This window comes from Phaethon lepturus, unplaced genomic scaffold (genome assembly GCF_000687285.1).
Source record: "Phaethon lepturus isolate BGI_N335 unplaced genomic scaffold, ASM68728v1 scaffold42197, whole genome shotgun sequence".
NCBI classification, from domain to species: Eukaryota; Metazoa; Chordata; class Aves; order Phaethontiformes; family Phaethontidae; genus Phaethon; species Phaethon lepturus.
This window is the reverse complement of record NW_010551940.1, coordinates 63039-81039: the sequence shown is the minus strand read 5'-3', so window position 1 is coordinate 81039 and position 18001 is coordinate 63039. Positions and strand designations below refer to the sequence as shown.

General features: G+C 36.3%; 1 protein-coding gene across 1 annotated transcript in view; it reads left to right on the top strand.

Moving 5' to 3' along the window:
- The first annotated feature begins 1843 nt into the window (after window positions 1-1843).
- The window catches only part of HELZ (helicase with zinc finger), a 71941-nt gene continuing 55783 nt past the window's right edge, over window positions 1844-18001 (top strand). The window contains 9 exon segments of the mRNA XM_010291075.1: window positions 1844-2073; window positions 3903-3939; window positions 7271-7395; window positions 9861-9917; window positions 10738-10786; window positions 11216-11291; window positions 14049-14247; window positions 15346-15453; window positions 15746-16043. Coding sequence (XP_010289377.1) covers window positions 1864-2073; window positions 3903-3939; window positions 7271-7395; window positions 9861-9917; window positions 10738-10786; window positions 11216-11291; window positions 14049-14247; window positions 15346-15453; window positions 15746-16043 — 1159 coding nt within the window. The 5' untranslated portion in view covers window positions 1844-1863.

The window sequence follows — 18001 nt, the reverse complement described above, 5'->3', positions numbered from 1 at the left end:
AGTTCATGAAATTCTCTCTCTTTCAGTCCCTTAGGAGGAAAACAGAATGTACATGAGAAAAAAACATCAGTTAACTATTGCATTACTACTGAAGCAAATCCTAGATTTGTAAAATTCACTGTGGCCTAAAACGTTAGTGAAATGGAAATCAGTGTGATTTTTAGTTGTATCTAGAAAGGATCCTTGCATAAACAGCTTAAGAATGGCTAACATTTATATACTTGAAAATATGTGCTTAAGTGATCCAGCTGAGAGTCTTTAATGTTAATAGAATTACTCCATGAATGAATTTACTCGTATCTATGGAAATGCAAAATGTACTTGCCTGTTCCTATGATGTTTGAAAATGGAGGCTTGTTTTTAGCAGAAAAAGAAATATCTGAATGAATGAGGTAATATTTTGCAAGGTCATTATTAAGAAAGAGCTGTATGTCACAGATTTGTATCAGGATAACTGCAAAATATTCATTCTGGTGTTCCTTCATTTTTGGGAAGATATATTGTTGTACCTAAGAAATTTTTATATAAATGTTGTAAAAGGGAAGGTGGTTTAAATCAAAATTGTCTTGGAAAAAAACAATATTCCTTTATTTCTATATTGATACTGAAAATAAAATTTTAAGAATAGAAGGGAACACAGAACACTATGTTGTGTAATATATGAAAAGACTTGTTTACATTTCTACTGTATATTGGATTAGGTGTGTGTTAATGAGAAAAGTGGGATAGTGATTTATTTCTCATATAAGGAAAGCACATTTATTTGACCTTCAGATTAACTTCTTGAAGTTACTTTACTGTAGTTTGATTATACTTGATATTTTTAGGCTTTTAAAGTAAGGTTTCAGCAGTGAATTTTTAAAGTGGGCTAAAGATAGTTGTTTGAGACAATCATAATAGTTGATATCACAAATATTGATAGTATGCTGCTTGCTAAAAATGGGAACTGTTACATTTTTTTTCCTCCTTCAGTTACCAGAACACATTTTTGTGAAGTCAGCTTTAAAGTACAGTACCTCTAGGGATGTGTGTCATATATTTAAATATCATGTCAATGAAGGGAGAATGTAGACAGGGATGATAGAAGTGCTTTGCTTTTCTGCTGGTGCTTTAGATTGTGGATAACCATTTGTCTCAGTTTATTGGCAGATAATGTTGTCTGTCTTGTATACAGATTTTTGTCGCAACTGGTTCAGTTCCCTCCCCTCTGAAAATATTTACTTTACAATTATTTAAGAAGTTCTGCACAAAGGTGTTGGTGTGGCAGGGGTACCTAGACTTTCTCAGACATAAATGGAAATAAAGCAACTGAAGGAAGAGACCAGCGGTTTCCTGTTGCCCTCCTGTTCTTTCTCATTCATCCTTGTCCATCCACACCGTGCTTCACCCAGCCGGAGAGAGGGGCTTCTTCCCCTGGGCATAGGTGAGAAGTGCTTTGAAGAGGAAGGTGTCTTGGAGTAAATGGCTGCAGGCTCAGAGAAAGAGCAGTTGGTGGATGAGTTGTATCACTTCCAAAGCGAAGATCACATTGCCAGTGAAGACCCAAAAGCCTCGATGTAACAAAGTGCTGACTTAAAAATTTGAAACCACTGCGCTTATTCTTAAAATCAGTCATGGGCTTAAGTGTCTTAGTGAATTTGAATCAAAACCGAGAGCTGGGAGCACTGGAGGAAAGCCTGGGAAGAGGTTAGTCAGTGAGAGAGTTTGGGATAGGAAATGCGAATGGCATAAAATGAAGGGGATGTGATACAGCACCTTGAGATGGGAATGGAAGTTGGTTGGCAAGTTGTCACTGCCATTACACAGCTAACCAACATTTTATCATCCCCTCTGCCCCCACTCTAGGATTTCTGTCCCTGAGTCATGGCAGACAGAAGACCAGAGAAGTCATGTGAACAAGCATGTGAATCTCTTAAGCAGCAGGATTATGAAGTGGCAGTGAAGCATTGCACAGAGGCTCTCCTTTCCCTCAGCCAGTACCCCCCAGCTCACCTCCCGGAGGCATGCCAGGCAGAAATCGACCGCATCAAAATCGAGACTCTTCTGTATAGAATTGCTTCCTTTTTACAACTTGTGAGTGTGACTCTTTAATAGTATCTAGTGAACTGGAAAGAGCAATCAAATATCTTGTACTGTCAAGATGTAAATAAAATTCAGAGTTTTCCTGTGATTGGCATGTTGGTTTGCCACGGACTCCCACTTGGTAAAGCATATATGAGGCTTCTGTCTCGTAGTTTTCCTTGATCTGTTTATTTTTCAGGATTGGGACCTCTCAGTAGTTTGGGTCTGAATCCCAGTTCTTTAAGAGAATGAATAAAAATACTTTAAAAAAAAAAGTAAAAATAATTCCAGGAAGGCAAAATATCTGGTTTTAGGGTATTGTGTTTGTACAGTTATGCTGAATTACATACCAAATTACCTTATCTTTAAAGAGCATGAAATTGAGGTTGCAAATCTAAACACTCAAAAAACAAAGTTAAGAAGTGCCAGGATTCAAGTTCACGTTTCATACCTAATTTAGCTCCGTTTGCATAGGCCTAACATTAGTCTTTTAATACTTGATCACATACTAGTTTTCCATTTCTAGCCTAGAGCATGTCCGGTGAAAGATACAATGTTTAGGCTCTGGAAGATTTTTTTTTTAATGGCAATGTGAAAACTGGGGTCTTTGTAAAGGTTTGTAAATGCAAGGCAGGAGGCATAACCCTGAATTATAGGCGATCCCAAATTTATGTCCTTCTTTTAAAGCATCAGAGAGCTACACTTTCTTAAAGGAAAGGACATTACAGTGCTTAAAAGTAAACCTAAAACGTGCTTAATGAACCTGTATTTTTCCTTACCTTTCTGTTTTGGAAATGTTATTCCAGATTTACAGGGGCCTTGTCCACCCCAAATTTTCATATATTGGGCATGAAGAGTTTCATCCCAAGTGGAAAAAATTTGGCCAACTTGTAAGACCTTGCTGGTCAGCTTGAAGATAAATCTTGCCCATCTTACTAGGGAGCATTTTTAAGCCGCCTTTAAATAGATAGCTGAACTGGACTATTCAGTGTACAAAACAAGAATTGGGAAACTTCTTAATATAAGATGTGACCTGTCATATGGCTCTTCAGAGGAAGAGATTCAGTAATAACTAAGGCTGGTTGTTTTAATAGAAATTGTGTTACTACAGACTTGACTTCTCAATATTATTTACATAGGCCAATATGCAGATAGGTGCTTAGCAGTGTATTTAATACATTTCTGACCTGGATGCCTTTGAAAATCCTGTAAGCCACCTATCTGGATGTTCATCATAGTGAAATTATTGCAGTAAGTCTTCAGGGGCTTTGGAAAAATACTTGTAATGAAAACCTTCCTATTAAAGACTTGAATTATGTAGAGACTTGAAGGCCTATAAGTAAAAAAAAAAAAAAAAAAAGAAAAAAAGAAGAAAATCCAGATTTTTCCCTCTTGTTTTACTAAATTAAGTAAGCTTAAAAATCACCACCAATATGACAGAGTAAAATAAAATACATACCATACAAATTTCAACAAATTTTTATATTAGATACCATAGTAGCGCAAGTTTAAAAAAAGAAATTACCATGGCTAGAAAAGAAAGTTAAGTTTTTGTATTTTTTCCTAGGTGTTGTGAGCCACCTACAAACACATATAAACCTTTGTGCATTTGTGTTCCTCTTTTAAAATGTCAATTTGTTGATAATTTAACAAAAAGTCAGCATTCTAAGAATTGATTATATTATATTTGACATATGACTGGTGTTCTTTACATGTTCCACCCAGGAAAAGAGGATGTAATGGATTCTAAAAAGTTTTAAGAAACTTGTAATTCAAGCATGTAGTTGTTTATGCTAACTGGAATAATGCTATTTTTAAACTTTTCATGTTTTACCTTTCAGAAAAAATATGGGCAAGCAGATGAAGACTGTAGGCATGGTATGCTTGTTTCTTTTTTTTTTTTAATTACATAGTGTTATAAATTGCAGTCAGTTGTCTGAATTTTTAAAACTGATGCCCAGATTTGTTAGTTTGTTAACAATGTTTTTTTTTCTAGTGAAAATTATGTATCTGCTTTATAATACTTTTTCTACTTTTTTCTTTTCTTTTTTTTTTTTTTTTTTAAGAGAGATCTCACTATTTTGTAACTCCTATTCAAGTACCAGAACTCAAATGCATGTTTTGGCACAGCGGTGCTATTTGGCTGATAGATATTTTTAGTATACAAATGTAGGATGAATTGATAGTGTTAGGATTCTTGGATAAAGACAGCTGATTGTTCGTCTTTCTTCCTAGGGACATGGTGGATATTTTGGTTTGCATGTTGGGACTTGATTCAGGGAAAGTCAAGATGTCGTACTTATATTTATTCCTATTTGTTAGAGCTTCCAAATGTGCATGTGTCACACTGAAGCTGAGCCTTTCATATTCCACTGCCTTGTTCAATGGGGATATTTTTAAAGGATCCTTCTTAATATTCTGTTGTTCATTTATAATGCAAGTGATTCAAAACTCACTGAGAACCCTTTGAGTTTGGTAAGCATTGGAAAAGAGTTTATTAGTTAGATTTGGAAAGAAAAGGTGGGTAGATCCCACCTTTCAGTTTTTAGTTCCTTAACTACTCTTGAATTTTAAAGGGAAGTTCCTCAAACCACGGTTTTGTTACGTGGTCAGTGTGATACCCTATTCTGACATTCCCGTGTCAATTTTACATTGTCCCTTCTTGTTTTATGTGTGGTGTTCTTTTGTTTTGTTTTAAAATGCATTTGTCTTCACTGATACTCAAGTCATAGTCTGCAGAATTTGTGGGGCTCTGCAGCCTGCTTATGAAGGTCCACAAAACGTAACAAAGAAAAGTAAACTTGCTTTCTGTAGGTGTAAAATTAAAGTTTAACAAATTTAAACAGGCTGAACATCGCTTAATCAGTACTATTCTTAAAATAGTCTGGATTTTTTAAAGCTGCTGCTTTTAACTGTTGATATATACCAAGGGTGTAATATTCTGACTAACCTCACAGTTGTCTTTCGTGATGGCAAATAAAAGTGAGACACACACATATGGAAAGATGAATGATGATTAAAGGAGGTAGGAGGGAGAATGCTGCTTAATGAATAGTGTTGTCATTGATGAGATCTGATGGGTTTGTCATAGGGATAGATGGGTGGCATTCATCTGTGAAACCTTTTCTTGGCATATGTGTCAGTTATCAGTATCTCAAAGGAACTGTCATGTTAACTACCTATCTTCTCCCACTGGATGGGCATAGAAGTGGGTGCAATAGGAGCACTGATACCTACTTTTTAAAAAAAAATTAAGTAGAGAAAACAGCTTTCAAACGTATATTAGTAAAAAAGAAACAGCATCCAGTTTAATGTTAATTCCCTTAATTCATGTAGGCATGTTCTGCAAATATTTTTTCCAGATCTAAAACTGAGGACTTTTTTCAAGTTACTAATACCATATTTATGTATGTATATAAAAATGTTATATGTGTGTATATTTGTATACACATCCCCCCACTGTATTGTTATGAATATATGAATGAATTTGGTTGTGGTTCCCTGTGATGTGCTGTTATCAATTGTGTCCCAGCATCTCACAGTTTGGAGTATCTGCATTTATCATCCTGAAAGGTCTTAGCTTCAGTTTTAAGTTTGAAATATCCTTGGGAAGACGCAACCTTAGTATGGACTATCTGATACTCACACTTCCTTGATACTCCTAACTTTGTCTAATAAAAAAAATTGTACGTAAGATGCTGTTCTGTCTTCTTCTAAGACTTGACATACTGCATACCTATGACAGCGCTTTATTTTAACCTGAATGATGAGTACACTTTGAAATAGCTGGAGAAATATATGTTTTTTGTAGTATGCTGCTTGCACTGTTACAAGGAATGATGTTAAATAATTCTGTTAAATTACTTCACAAATCTTTACCAAAAGATACGGGTTAATGTGTTGTAACTTTTTATGTGCAACTGTATGTTATAGCTTGGTGATACTATGCAGTTGATGATATGAAATAATCATAATTGGACATCCAATCTTTGAGGTTAAAATAGCAAGCTGTCAGACATGTTAAAGCTATTTCTGGCGCTGCTTCTGCTGATTTGGGAAGTAAGCTCTATTTTTGGAAATGTGGTCAGTATCAGCAGAGTGGTGAATTCATACTAATCTTTGAAGCACTTTATAAACAGGATTTAGCTACCATTTTCATTTTGAATACCTGTCTAGTTGTTTCTATGTAAATGTTTTGTGGGACTATTTCTTTAGTCTTTCATGCCATTTCTGTGAACGATGTGAACGTCTGTTGAGTGAGGAGTTTTGCTTTATTATTCTAAAATGTAATCCTGAAGTTGTGGTGAATGAAAAATTCTCGTTAGCACTAACAGGAGATGTTTGCATCTGCATGAGTAGCAGTATAAGCACAGATGTTGATGTTGCCTGCAGTAACAGTAATATATATTATAATTCCATAATTTTAAACAACTGTCCAGCCTTCTTTTCAACTCACATGCTTAGCTTACTAGCTTTTTAGTCACTCTAGCGTTTCAGTTTCTGGACAGGTAATATATATGATTAAGTGTTATTTCTGCTTGTCTGAAGCACGCCTATATGGTGAAATAAATCCTTTCACTATTGGAGGTGTCAATGGAAGTGTCTGTTTGGCTAGCTATCTGATCCAGTGCTAGAAAGCATTAGGAAAGTTTTCTGTTACATGGAGCCTGTAAATTTCTGGACTCAAAACAATCGTTCCTATATCCTGCACTTCACAGCATAAGTGAATAAAAGCCCTTTTAAAGTAGCAGGAGTTGACCACGAGGAGGTTAGCTATATTTGGAAACGACAGGGCATGCTTTTTGTGAGCATGAATGGATCTTCCTGAGCATGTTTGTGTTACTGAGAGGTTGTTGGTTGCTATTTTTTTTACCCTTTCTGTGAAGAGGAGGTCCTTTGTGTCTGTGTCAGATATTTGAATTTACCCTTCCCATATTTAATTTTTGTCTCTTTTAGCATGTAAACAGTATAGCATTTTTTGAGCTCATGTACAGCATTTCTTAGATGGTGGGAGACAAGTTTGAAGTGAATATTAGACAAGACCAAGTAATATTTCCCTTATATCTAAGACTTGTCTTTCCAAGAAGCCGTGGATTCAACCCAAGTTTCAGACTTGATTTTCATGTTAAACGTGAAGGAAAACCGTGTATAACTTATTTAAATGTATATATAGTGTGATGAAGCTAATAGTTGCTGATTTGTGTTGCAGTGTTGGGAGAGGGGCTGGCCAAGGGAGATGGATCTTTCCGTGCAGTGCTCTGCTGCATGCATCTTAAAGGGAAGCTGCAAATTGTGTCTAATGTTCTTTCCAAATCACTGATGGGTGAATCACTGGTAAGTGGGTTTGCTGCAATCTATGTAATTTAAAAAGTAGTTTTGTATTTCCTTTCTTAAAATGTGTTTAATAACAAACTTCAGAACATATGGCAGGTTGCAACAAAATGATTTGTATGAAAAAGACAAACATAAGTATATGGGCACGCATATGCCATCAGGATACCTAGGATGCATTACCAGTGTTTCAGGGTTAAGATTTTGAAAAGTGTTTTTGTTGTTGGCTCTGAATCCTCAGGGAATACAAAATAATTTGCATATTTGTGCGATTGATTAGAATGGTGTAAATCTCAAACTTTTGCTTACTTAGTTTGTTGCACCTGATACCATTTTACGTGTACTTCAGGAGGCTTAGCCATTAAAACAGAACAATTATTGATTATTGAATTATTGGTAGAACTTTTAAATAACTGGCCCATGAAAAGCTGCTCGGGAAAAAAAAAGCTTCACATTTCAAGACGAAGATAAAGGTTTGAGTTCAAAGCTTCTATTTTATCCTTGAACTGTCAAAACTTGTAAAGATGCTTTTAACCCCATACATGTAAGTAACTGTTCTGACTCTTACGTGACTACTTATATGGGGAAAATTAGGGAAATGATATCAGTCTTCAAAGGATAGTGTCCTTTTTATTTCTGTAATCTAGATTAAATAGCCTGCAGCTCACCATGAATTTGTGGTTATGCTAAATCCAGAAACATGGACATAGCACAGACGAGAACAGCTCTGGTCAGACCATGAGGAATGTATAAGTGACATCAGAAACTGTTGTAGGAGAGCCTATTACCTTGAAATTGCATCATGTCTCCTGTATCTTGGTGCTTAACTTAATCAGTAGGTTGTTTTTGAAAGGGAGTTCTGTTTGTCTGTCTGGTATATATCCTGCATTCCCTTCCCCCCTTCCATTGGCTATTTTTACATAAAGAAAAGGTTTTTTCTTTGTTTAGCTAGTGTTGTCCAATGAAAAAATGTTTCATTGAAAAATTCCTGGTGAGGTAGAAGGAAACTTGCCTTCGGGAAAAGTTAGTAAAATAGCCAAAAGCTCCTTATCGCAGGAAATGTACAGTGCCCTTGTTTTGACCTATTGTTGTGCAAATAAAGGTAGCTTCGTATATAATTCCAGAGTGTTGTCCCAAAGCAGAGTTTGAAAGATTTTTACAAGCTTTAGATTGTTAGATGCAGTTGTTTTCAGTAAGAACATTAAGATCAGCAACTGATTTACTGACTTGTGCCATTTTCTGAGAGAAGAAATGAAACGAAGTTTTGGAATTAATTTCTTGAAGAGTTGGAATCCATCCAGTTTCCTCCCCAGTGACTTAAGAGAATGATTCTTGGTAACGTTTTAATGCTCTAATACATTTAAGCTCAACAGGTTCAATTTGCAGCCTTCTACTGAAGTGAAAAATCATTTTGAAAAAAGCCTAAGTGTGAGAATTTGTTGAGTGTGTAAGTTTTCAGCAAAGAGAGTGATTTCTGCTGCTCAGTAGCACAGTCAAAATGTGGAGAAGTCTAACAAATGTAGTAGCACTTAATTAAATATCTGCAAGAGATTATCAAAATAAAAACCTCAGGTCTGAGTTCCTTTAATCAAAGCTTTGGCTTACATGAGTGTGAAATTGTTACACTTAGCTATGTATTTCAGATAAATTAAAATTTGTAAGATTTTTACTTCAGATGTACTTGAATATGCAGTTATTTTTAGTTATGTGGCTAATCTGCTACAGTCTATATCAGAGCAGAACAAGTTACGAAACTGTAGAAATTAGTAATCTGTAGACCCGTATGAAGAAACGAATCCATCACTGCAACAGTAGTGAAAGTGTATTATATTAATTCCTCGAGAGCCGAAGTGTTTCAGTAACTGTGGCATATGGCTCATGTATACTGCTTTTCATCAGTAGCTTATAAAGTGCTCTGTGAAGACAGTCGGTATCACTGCCCCCCTCATTTTGCAGATGGGAAACTGAGGCATGGAGAGGTGAAGTGACTTGCCTAAGGTCACCCAGCAGGCCGGTAGCCAAGCTGATAATAGAGCATAGATCTCCAGAGACCTTGTCCATTGGGCTATGCTGCCTCCAGGGCTGTTGTGCAGTGTAGGGTACTGTTCTGTACGATAGCAATCAAAAAGTATTGTTGCTATTAATACAGGTTTTGAGTGGCAGCTAAACTTCGTAAGAAATTTTTTTCCCCCAAGTTGTTCTACATATGCTGCTCTCCTGTATTGTTCTATGTTGATACTTGCTGTAAGTCTAGTACTGGTTTTGGCCAGTGTAAAACGCCTTTTTTCACTGTAATGTTTGCTCCATGTTATATAGCATGTAACTTAAAATTGTGCATTGTAAGTCAAACTGATTTTTCCTTCTTGCCCTTCTCCGTGGTGGTGGTGGGGGAAATGAACTTTGTTCCTGTGGTTTAATGCATGTGAAGGTTTATGTGTTTGATGTATTAATATTCTTTGTCCCCCCAGAACGGGATGGTAACTAAAGATCTGACAAGACTGAAAACACTTCTTGCTGAAACAGAGGTAATAATGAGCATATTATTGGGAAAACAATGAGCAGTACCTGAAATAGCTGAAAGGCTTGTTTTCATGTGTCCCGGGAGATCTGGGCTCACTATGAACATACTGGTTCAAACATTATTGTTTCCACTGGTCTGTCGGTCTTTACTGCCTACCTATTCAGGAGCCTTTCATCGCAATCTTGCATGACACGTGAGAAAATAGAGAAAGATGCTAATAGGTTGTTGACTCTCTTGACATAGCGAGTAGAAAGAACTCAAAGCATTTAAATCTGTACTATTTATTGTATTTTCTCTGTTGGAAGTTAGTCTGAAGTAATAAACATAACTTAAGAAACTGGTTAACAAATATAAATGCCCCCTCAGTCACTTTTTTTGAGGTTAATCTGTCATGTCTATTGATTGAATTGCCACTTTTTTTTTTCTTATGCTTTGTCATTGATTTGGGCTTTATTTTTAATACAGATTCAAAGCTGAAAGACATCTTAATACAGTTTAGACTTTAGGCCTTCTAAAAACTTTACTTCAGTCTACATTAAAACGATCACAGGGTGGAATCTGGTCTTGTAAAAATCTCTAAAATTTTCTTCTAACAAGGAGTGGACTCTGTTCCTGTCAGAATTCCTTTTATAAATGGCTGCAATCTGGTGGTTAGGTTAATAGGAAATTCATGTTTGTGACTGGAAGTGATGTCAGATTTCTGATTAATATTTTTGTATTGGTTGTTCTCAAGTACATTTTGACAGCAAAGAAGCGAAAGCAGTTCTTGTTGATGAAACTGTTTTGTGTTCCTTTATAACTGTGGGTTTTTTATATTATTGTAGGCAGCTGGTAAAGTACCATCAGGATATCATGTAGAAGATTTAGAAGGAGGTATGTAACTCAATTCTAAAGCTACTTCATTTTGTAGTAAGAAGACTTGGATTCTGCTGAATGCTCAGCACTGCTTAGTAGTCAAAAAGCAAAAAAGGGGCTTGACTGTCATAGTGAGCCCTGGGGATTGAGGTAGAATTATCTCATCGCTGACTGAATTTGGAGGCAGAAGTTTCTATGTATTGGTCTAAGTGCTGTATCAGAGCCTGCTCTATTCTGCAAATTGTTTGCAACTTGCCTGCACAGCCTATGGACCTTTGTTCTAAATGCATTTGTAAGGATTGAAAATTAATTTTTGGTGGATAATTTTGCTTGTGTACTAATACACTTTGGGTTGATGTTCAGAGATGCGGTTCCCTGGACAGTTACTATCCAACTCAGAAATACTTGGCAATTAGAAAAGTAACCTAAGTTTTGACTACTCTGCAGGGTGCCGGGATGGCTGGCAGTTCCGCCCTCCACCCAGGGGAGTCACAAGCAGTGAAGAATATACGCTATGTAAAAGGTAAAGTCATTGCTTTATATCAACATTCTCCAAGGGATCATAATGTTTCCTTTTTTATTTACCTGCTGACAGAATGATTAAGAGATCAGGAAAATGAAGGTACTTCTTAGGACAGGAGTTGATTTGTTCACAGATTTTTGGAAGGGTCAGTTTATCCAGGAGCACCTCAGTTTATAAAATGGAATCGCTAGCTCATTTTCATGAGAATGGTTTGAGGACCATTTTTGTAGTGACAGGTCAGCATCTGTCTTTTTCCCCTCCCTTTTCTAATTTGTATAATTTCAGAGATATGAAAAGTTCCTACAGACAACAGTGTTACCAAACTGAAGCACAGTGAAGTATGCTTTGACAGAAGATAGGATGCATGCCTTCAGATAAATGGGCTTTGTTGATAGATGGGCTTTGTCTTCGGATTAAAAAACAGGTTGTAGAATTTCCCTCCGGATCTCATTATTTCCATTTTGCATAAACTGAAATACACAGAGGTGAATTGCTTTGCTAAAGATCCAATGGCTTGTATCAGAGTTTCTCCTTGTCTTTTTCAGTCTACTTTTCAATATTGCCTGTAGTTTTTGTTGTTAATTGTCATTACTTACGTAAAACTGTATTACTATATCTGTGGAGGAACCATCATTATGCACTTGATTCTGCCATATATTGAACTGATGCAAAGAATTTATTTTAAAAACATCATCAGGAGTCTGACCTGCTTTTTAAATGACGTGACTGAATCGCTGAATTTGTGCTACTTTTGGTGTGATTTTCTAGAGATGCTAAATCTTGGCAACTCTTGTTGACTTTTATCATATCTGGTGCATATTCAGCAATTTTTAAGATGCAGATATTTACAATTTTTAGCTCATAATGATTTTCTGTTGACTAACATCTGTACCATGTTTCCAACCATTGCTCTGAAACATTTTTCCACTAAAGCTGTAATTAGCTTTATGCATACTGTTAACCCTTACAGTGAGGAGGATGTGCTTTACTCAGTAAATCCATATGAACAATATAATTCTGACCACAGACTAAAAATTTTAGTTTGTTACGAGGAGGCAGTTTCAGGTACTGAATATGAATTCTTGAAGCTGTGGTTTGTTTTTCCCATGTGTACCATAAAGCAGTAGGAGTACAGCATATTTGTTCTAGATAATGAAGCTATGGAATTGCAGGAGGTATTAAATATGAAACTAAAATGAGAAAGTGTCTGTTAAAAATATGAACTATGAGAACTTGAGAAATATTTTAAATTTAAAATATATTGAGGAACATAGGTTGAGAACGCCTTTAAGTAATGTTGTGAGATATATGCTTATTTTATTTACAATTTGGGCACTCAAACCTTTAAATACTTAAACTTTTCTTAAAGGAAAAGTGTATGCTAAATCAAATTATAACCACTGATACAAGTGGGGCAAGGTACTTTTCCTGCAAGACTTTTGTATTATAGTGAGGTATTACTCGTGTTCATCACATAACTCAAATTTCACATTCTAATTCATATTGTGCTACATAATACATTTACTATGAAAAGGTCATTCAGTCACTGATCCCCTTCTGCTGTCTTCATCAGTGATGTGGGGTCCTGACTTGTTGTATTTAGTCTTGGTGCATCCTTTCTTCTTTACAGTAACTCATCACTGTAGGAAGAGATTCTTAATATAAGTATATACATAGATAGCCACATGAAATTCAAATATAACTATGTTTACAGAGTTTCTATAAACTTAATATCCTGATAGAGAACAGCCTGCCTGGCTTTATTTATAATAAATATGATGCTTACATTAACTCTTTATAGTCTCCTTATGCAAAACAAATCAACCAACTAGCCTCCTGGCCTGATGTTACTCTGTACATCGAATGCTTTCTTAGTACCTTCAGAACTTACACCCCCCCATTTTATTCTTCATTTGTCATCTAAGTGCTTCAGTTTTGAAGAATGATGAAGGTGCAGCTACTTCCTTGTGTTTTATAATTGTAATACAAAGTTTAGTTATAAAAACAGTTCCCAAGTTATCCAGGCATTTGCCCAGACTTGCAATAAATTCTGAGAACTAGAATGCTTAAAATGCATACAGGTGTTTGGAACAGCATTAATTGTGATGCATCAGCATGTGCCATTAAATGAAAAATGTACTACTTTAACAAATCGTTAACCTCTGCAAAAACAGAGCCTTTTAGACTGATACATCCCTTCCAAAGAAGAGGATTAAACCTTTTCCTTGAGAGATGATTTCTCTGTAGGTGTATTTAGTAGAAAGGACCATGTGATGTCACTGTTGCTCCAGGAAAAACTGCTGAAGGAGTATTTATCAGCTAATAACCTAACTAGTGGAAGAAATTATGCTATCTCTTCCCTTTGACCCCGATTAACAGTGTTTTATTCATATTAATACAGTGCCTAGTCATTTCAGGTATGGTCCATGATCTCATTGTGTTAACTGCTGTACAAACACTTGATTCTTTCTTCCTTGAAGATGGAAATTTTTAAAGAAGATTCCTGTCCCTCTATGTTTCAAGGAAATTTGATATACTTTTCTGGACTTTGCAGTAAGAAAGGCTGCTGCCTCTTACAAAAGGCTACATGCAAGTATATATTTCCAAATTAGTTCACATGGACTAAACTGCCTTTAGTTCTGTGAGAGAGATGTAAAGAATGTCCTTCTGGCTTCAAAAGTAAAATTTTGGTAAATTTCTTCTTTTAATTGGAGACGGAAAAGTTCAAGGCATAATCGTTTTTCCTATTTTATGTAGATTTTTAGAGCAAGGGATCTGCAGGTACGGTGCACAGTGTACTTCAGCACATTCCCAGGAAGAGCTAACAGAATGGCAAAAACGATATGCTTCCCGCTTGATCAGATTAAAACAGCAGAAGGAAAACAAACAATGTTCGGGCAGTTATATGGAAACCTTGATTGAGAAATGGATGAATTCGTTATCTCCTGAGAAAGTGGTAAGGAAAATATGCTACTTCCCTATGTGCTCATATTTAAAACTAACAGATGAGCCTGTTTTTGGCCCTTACTATCAGAGCTGGTCGAATTATTCCTTACCAAGAAATTGTCCAACCAATTTGCTCCCCTTTCCATCCTGACCTCTGTCTTCTTGCAAAGATACCAGAAACTTAGGCTGATTTCTGCAAATGTACTCTTTTTTTTTTTTTTTCAGGAATTCAGTAGAGTTTGTGAATTATAGCTTGTGGGTTAATCACAGCTTGTTAATTTTGCATATTTACTATTCCCATTGCAGGATGGGTCAGCCAAGTCTCATGGTATTGTTCCTATTCCTTGACTAGATGGCAAAACTTTTTAAACTGGAGAACAATAAATGGCGAAGCTTTCACAACTTAGGGAAGAATACTCTTGTTTGTGCATGGCTCCTTCTCTTTGTCTGCAGCTGCAGGCACTTGTATGAAGAACAGCCAATCCCCCAAATGTTCAAAAAAGTTTGAATTCTGAAGAGTGCGGGGTGTGGATACGATCAAACTTAGCAGCTGTTTGGAATTCCAAAGAACGTTTTTGCGGCATTCGACCAGCTCTACTTACCACTGACCCTAAGGAGTTTTCGGTCCATCTATTGTTGATTAAAATCTGGGAAGAGTGGACTTTATGCAACATGCATTCATGAGTAGAAAGCCTGATTCTAGTTTCCTTGTGGCTCTAGTAGTCTCATTGATGTCAGTGAGATCTGGGGTCTTCTGGAAATGCAGTGTTTGGGCCTCATTGTATCAGATCCTTCTTTCCAAGTGAAATCATGTTCTACTTTAAACATTTACAATTAAGTTGTTTTTTGAAAATCAAGTCCTGTGGTTAATTGTCCTTAAAAGGACAATTCTTTACTTACACAGTATGATCTGGTAAATTTGGCTTGCTTGTCTCTCTGAATTAGCAGACATTTTCATTAATTCCCATGCAGGACTTACATCAATCCTGCACAGTCTAGGAAACCATTCTTTCTACTTTCTGTTAAAAAATACTACCTTTTCCTGAAGGTTTTTATTTTGATACTGTCTGTGGAGGTTTAATGTTGTCTTTTTTCTCTTTTAATCTAGCTTAGTGAAAGTGTAGAAGGAGTGAGAGTAGAACATAATCCTGAGCTATCGGTAACTGTCACCACCAAAAAGTCTCATCAGACATGGACATTTGCTCTCACTTGTAAGGTAGGACTACTTATCTTTTGAAAGTGAGTCAATCATAACTAGAATGCAGCCCATAATCTTTTGCAATTAAGATTTCAATTGCATAATTCCTTTTAAAATACAGAAACTTCACTTTCCTCTGGTAATTACATATTGACTGCCCAGATTTCTGGAAAGCAGACAAGGCTTGTACCTGCTCTCGGAAGTTGAGAATTCTTATAAGCTCTCATTATCTGATTGCAAATGAAGATATTACTGAAATAATTTCCGTTGTCCAACATACTGTCATTTCAACCTTTGCATTTTTTTATAGCCTGCAAGAATGCTGTATCGAGTGGCATTGCTTTATGATGCCCATCGTCCACATTTTAGTATCGTTGCAATATCTGCTGGAGACAGCACTACCCAGGTATCACAAGAAGTTCCAGAAAACTGTCAGGAATGGATAGGAGGAAAGATGGTCCAGAACGGAATAGATCATTATATATACAAAGTCAGTATAGCCTTCAACACAGAAATCTTCGGAACTTTTCGCCAAACTGTTGTGTTTGATTTTGGATTAGAACCAGTCCTCATGCAACGAGTAATGATTGATGCTGCTTCAACTGAAGGTAATGTATTAAAAATTTATTTTTTTGAATAGTGGAAGTCTTCCATGCCATCTTTTTCCTTTTCACATTTCTGGGCAGAACAGCAACTATGTTAACAGCCAGTGAATGTCTTCTACTCTGTGACATGTTCATCATATATATATATGAATATAAATAGTGGACAAAAACTTCAGAGGGTCTAAAAAAGGCAGGTAACTGGAGTATGACTATTACTGTGTGTCAGGATATAGCTCCTAAATCTTGTCAAAATGCTGGGAATTTCTAGTTTGGTATGTGTCTGAAGGCAGCACAGAAAGTTGAAGTATGTTTATGTTTTTATAATTGTTCATGTATTGATGAAGAAGGTCAGTAGAGAGGTGAAGTGTTTCTGTACAAGAATACACCTGGTATTTCATTCATTAATTAAAGTAGGCTATCTGAGAAGGTTTGGTTTTTTGTGTCATCTCCCCCCTCGTAATATCTGACTAGGGTTGTCAAAGGCAAGAAGCAAAGTATAGGCTTGTAACTCAATGAATTGCTGCTGACATGAATTTTGGAAATGTAGAGAAAGTGTAACTATTTTTGTATGTGTTCCAGTAAAAAAACCCACAACTCCATGTTACTGTAAGGGTTGTATTCTGTTTACGAAATTGATCTGTGCCTCTCAGTTCAAACCTGAAATAAGTCCATTAGCAGAAATATGTAAACAAATTGAGAGGTGTTCAGAGAGGTGCAAAAAAGAAAGAAGCACTTTGATTTATGGTAAAAGATTGAGCGAGTTAAATATAGGTCACTGTGTCACCTGGTAGCAAGCAAGGGAGTGGGATAGTGTATGGTCATTTTTTATGAAAATTTGAGAGATACAAACAGCGAAGAAATGGAATTGTAGCACTGGGACGTAAGCAGGAAGAAGAAGAAAAAGAAGGAAAAAAGGTGAGATTAAGAAAACAGCAGTTTTCTATTCTTAGCCTTTATTTTCATATAACAGGTTAACATTTGCAACATTAACAAAAACCAACTGTAAATAGCAAATACCAAAGATCATGAACTGATCTTTCCTCATGACCCAGTTTCTTGTAGCCAAGAGCAGGAAGATGGTACAAGCAGTAATGTCTTGAAGCAGAGAATGTTGCACTGCGAATGAGAAACTTTGCTTAGAAGCAAGGCTGTGGACTTTTCAGGAACTATTACATGATCTCCATGTAACAATGTGGGTAACTGCAGCTGACAGGCTTCCTAAGACATTGAATTTATTGTCCTTTTATTGTAAACCTGTTTAGGATCAAGAAAACCAAGCTGTAACTTATTTGCAAAGACAGAGGTACTGTCAAGCCAGTCTATGGTTTTGGTCCTTGTTGGCTTAAACTAACTACTAAGAGTGATGCAAGGAACAGCAGACTGAAGTCCACGTGGAAGTGATGGATGAGGTTGAGATAGCACTCTCTAGTATTAGTTCCTGATATTTCCTTTTCACACGTTGCTTGTCTGTGTGCGGAGGGATACTGAAGTCTTCAAGCAGGTTGTTACTAATATTTATTTCAAATGAAAAGCGTGCTAGGTGCTTTACAGATAAATGTAAGTACAAAATCCTGGGCTTTTGCTAAGGTAGTCTAAGAAGTGTGTAAGCAGGCAGGTGAAAGTGATAACTATGTTGGATGCGTGTCCGATTCCATTGTTTCTTTTTCTTTTGCTATGTATGGATTGGGATCTCACGGAAGTGCTTTTCAAACAGAAAGCTGCCTGAGGTCTCTACATTTGCATGTAATTCAGGACCCTGTCTAGATATCTAGTCAGGAAAGAAAGGTCAAGATTAAAATATTCTAGTGGAGGAGCTTCCATTATGCATTTTGAAGCCTTTATTTGCTGTGGAAAAAGAGAACTAAGGGAGGTTTCCTGTGCACTGAGAATGGAGAAAATGCTCTTTAAGAAAGGGTCATCGTATCACGATCTGTGCCAGGAACTGTTTATGTCAGGCTTCC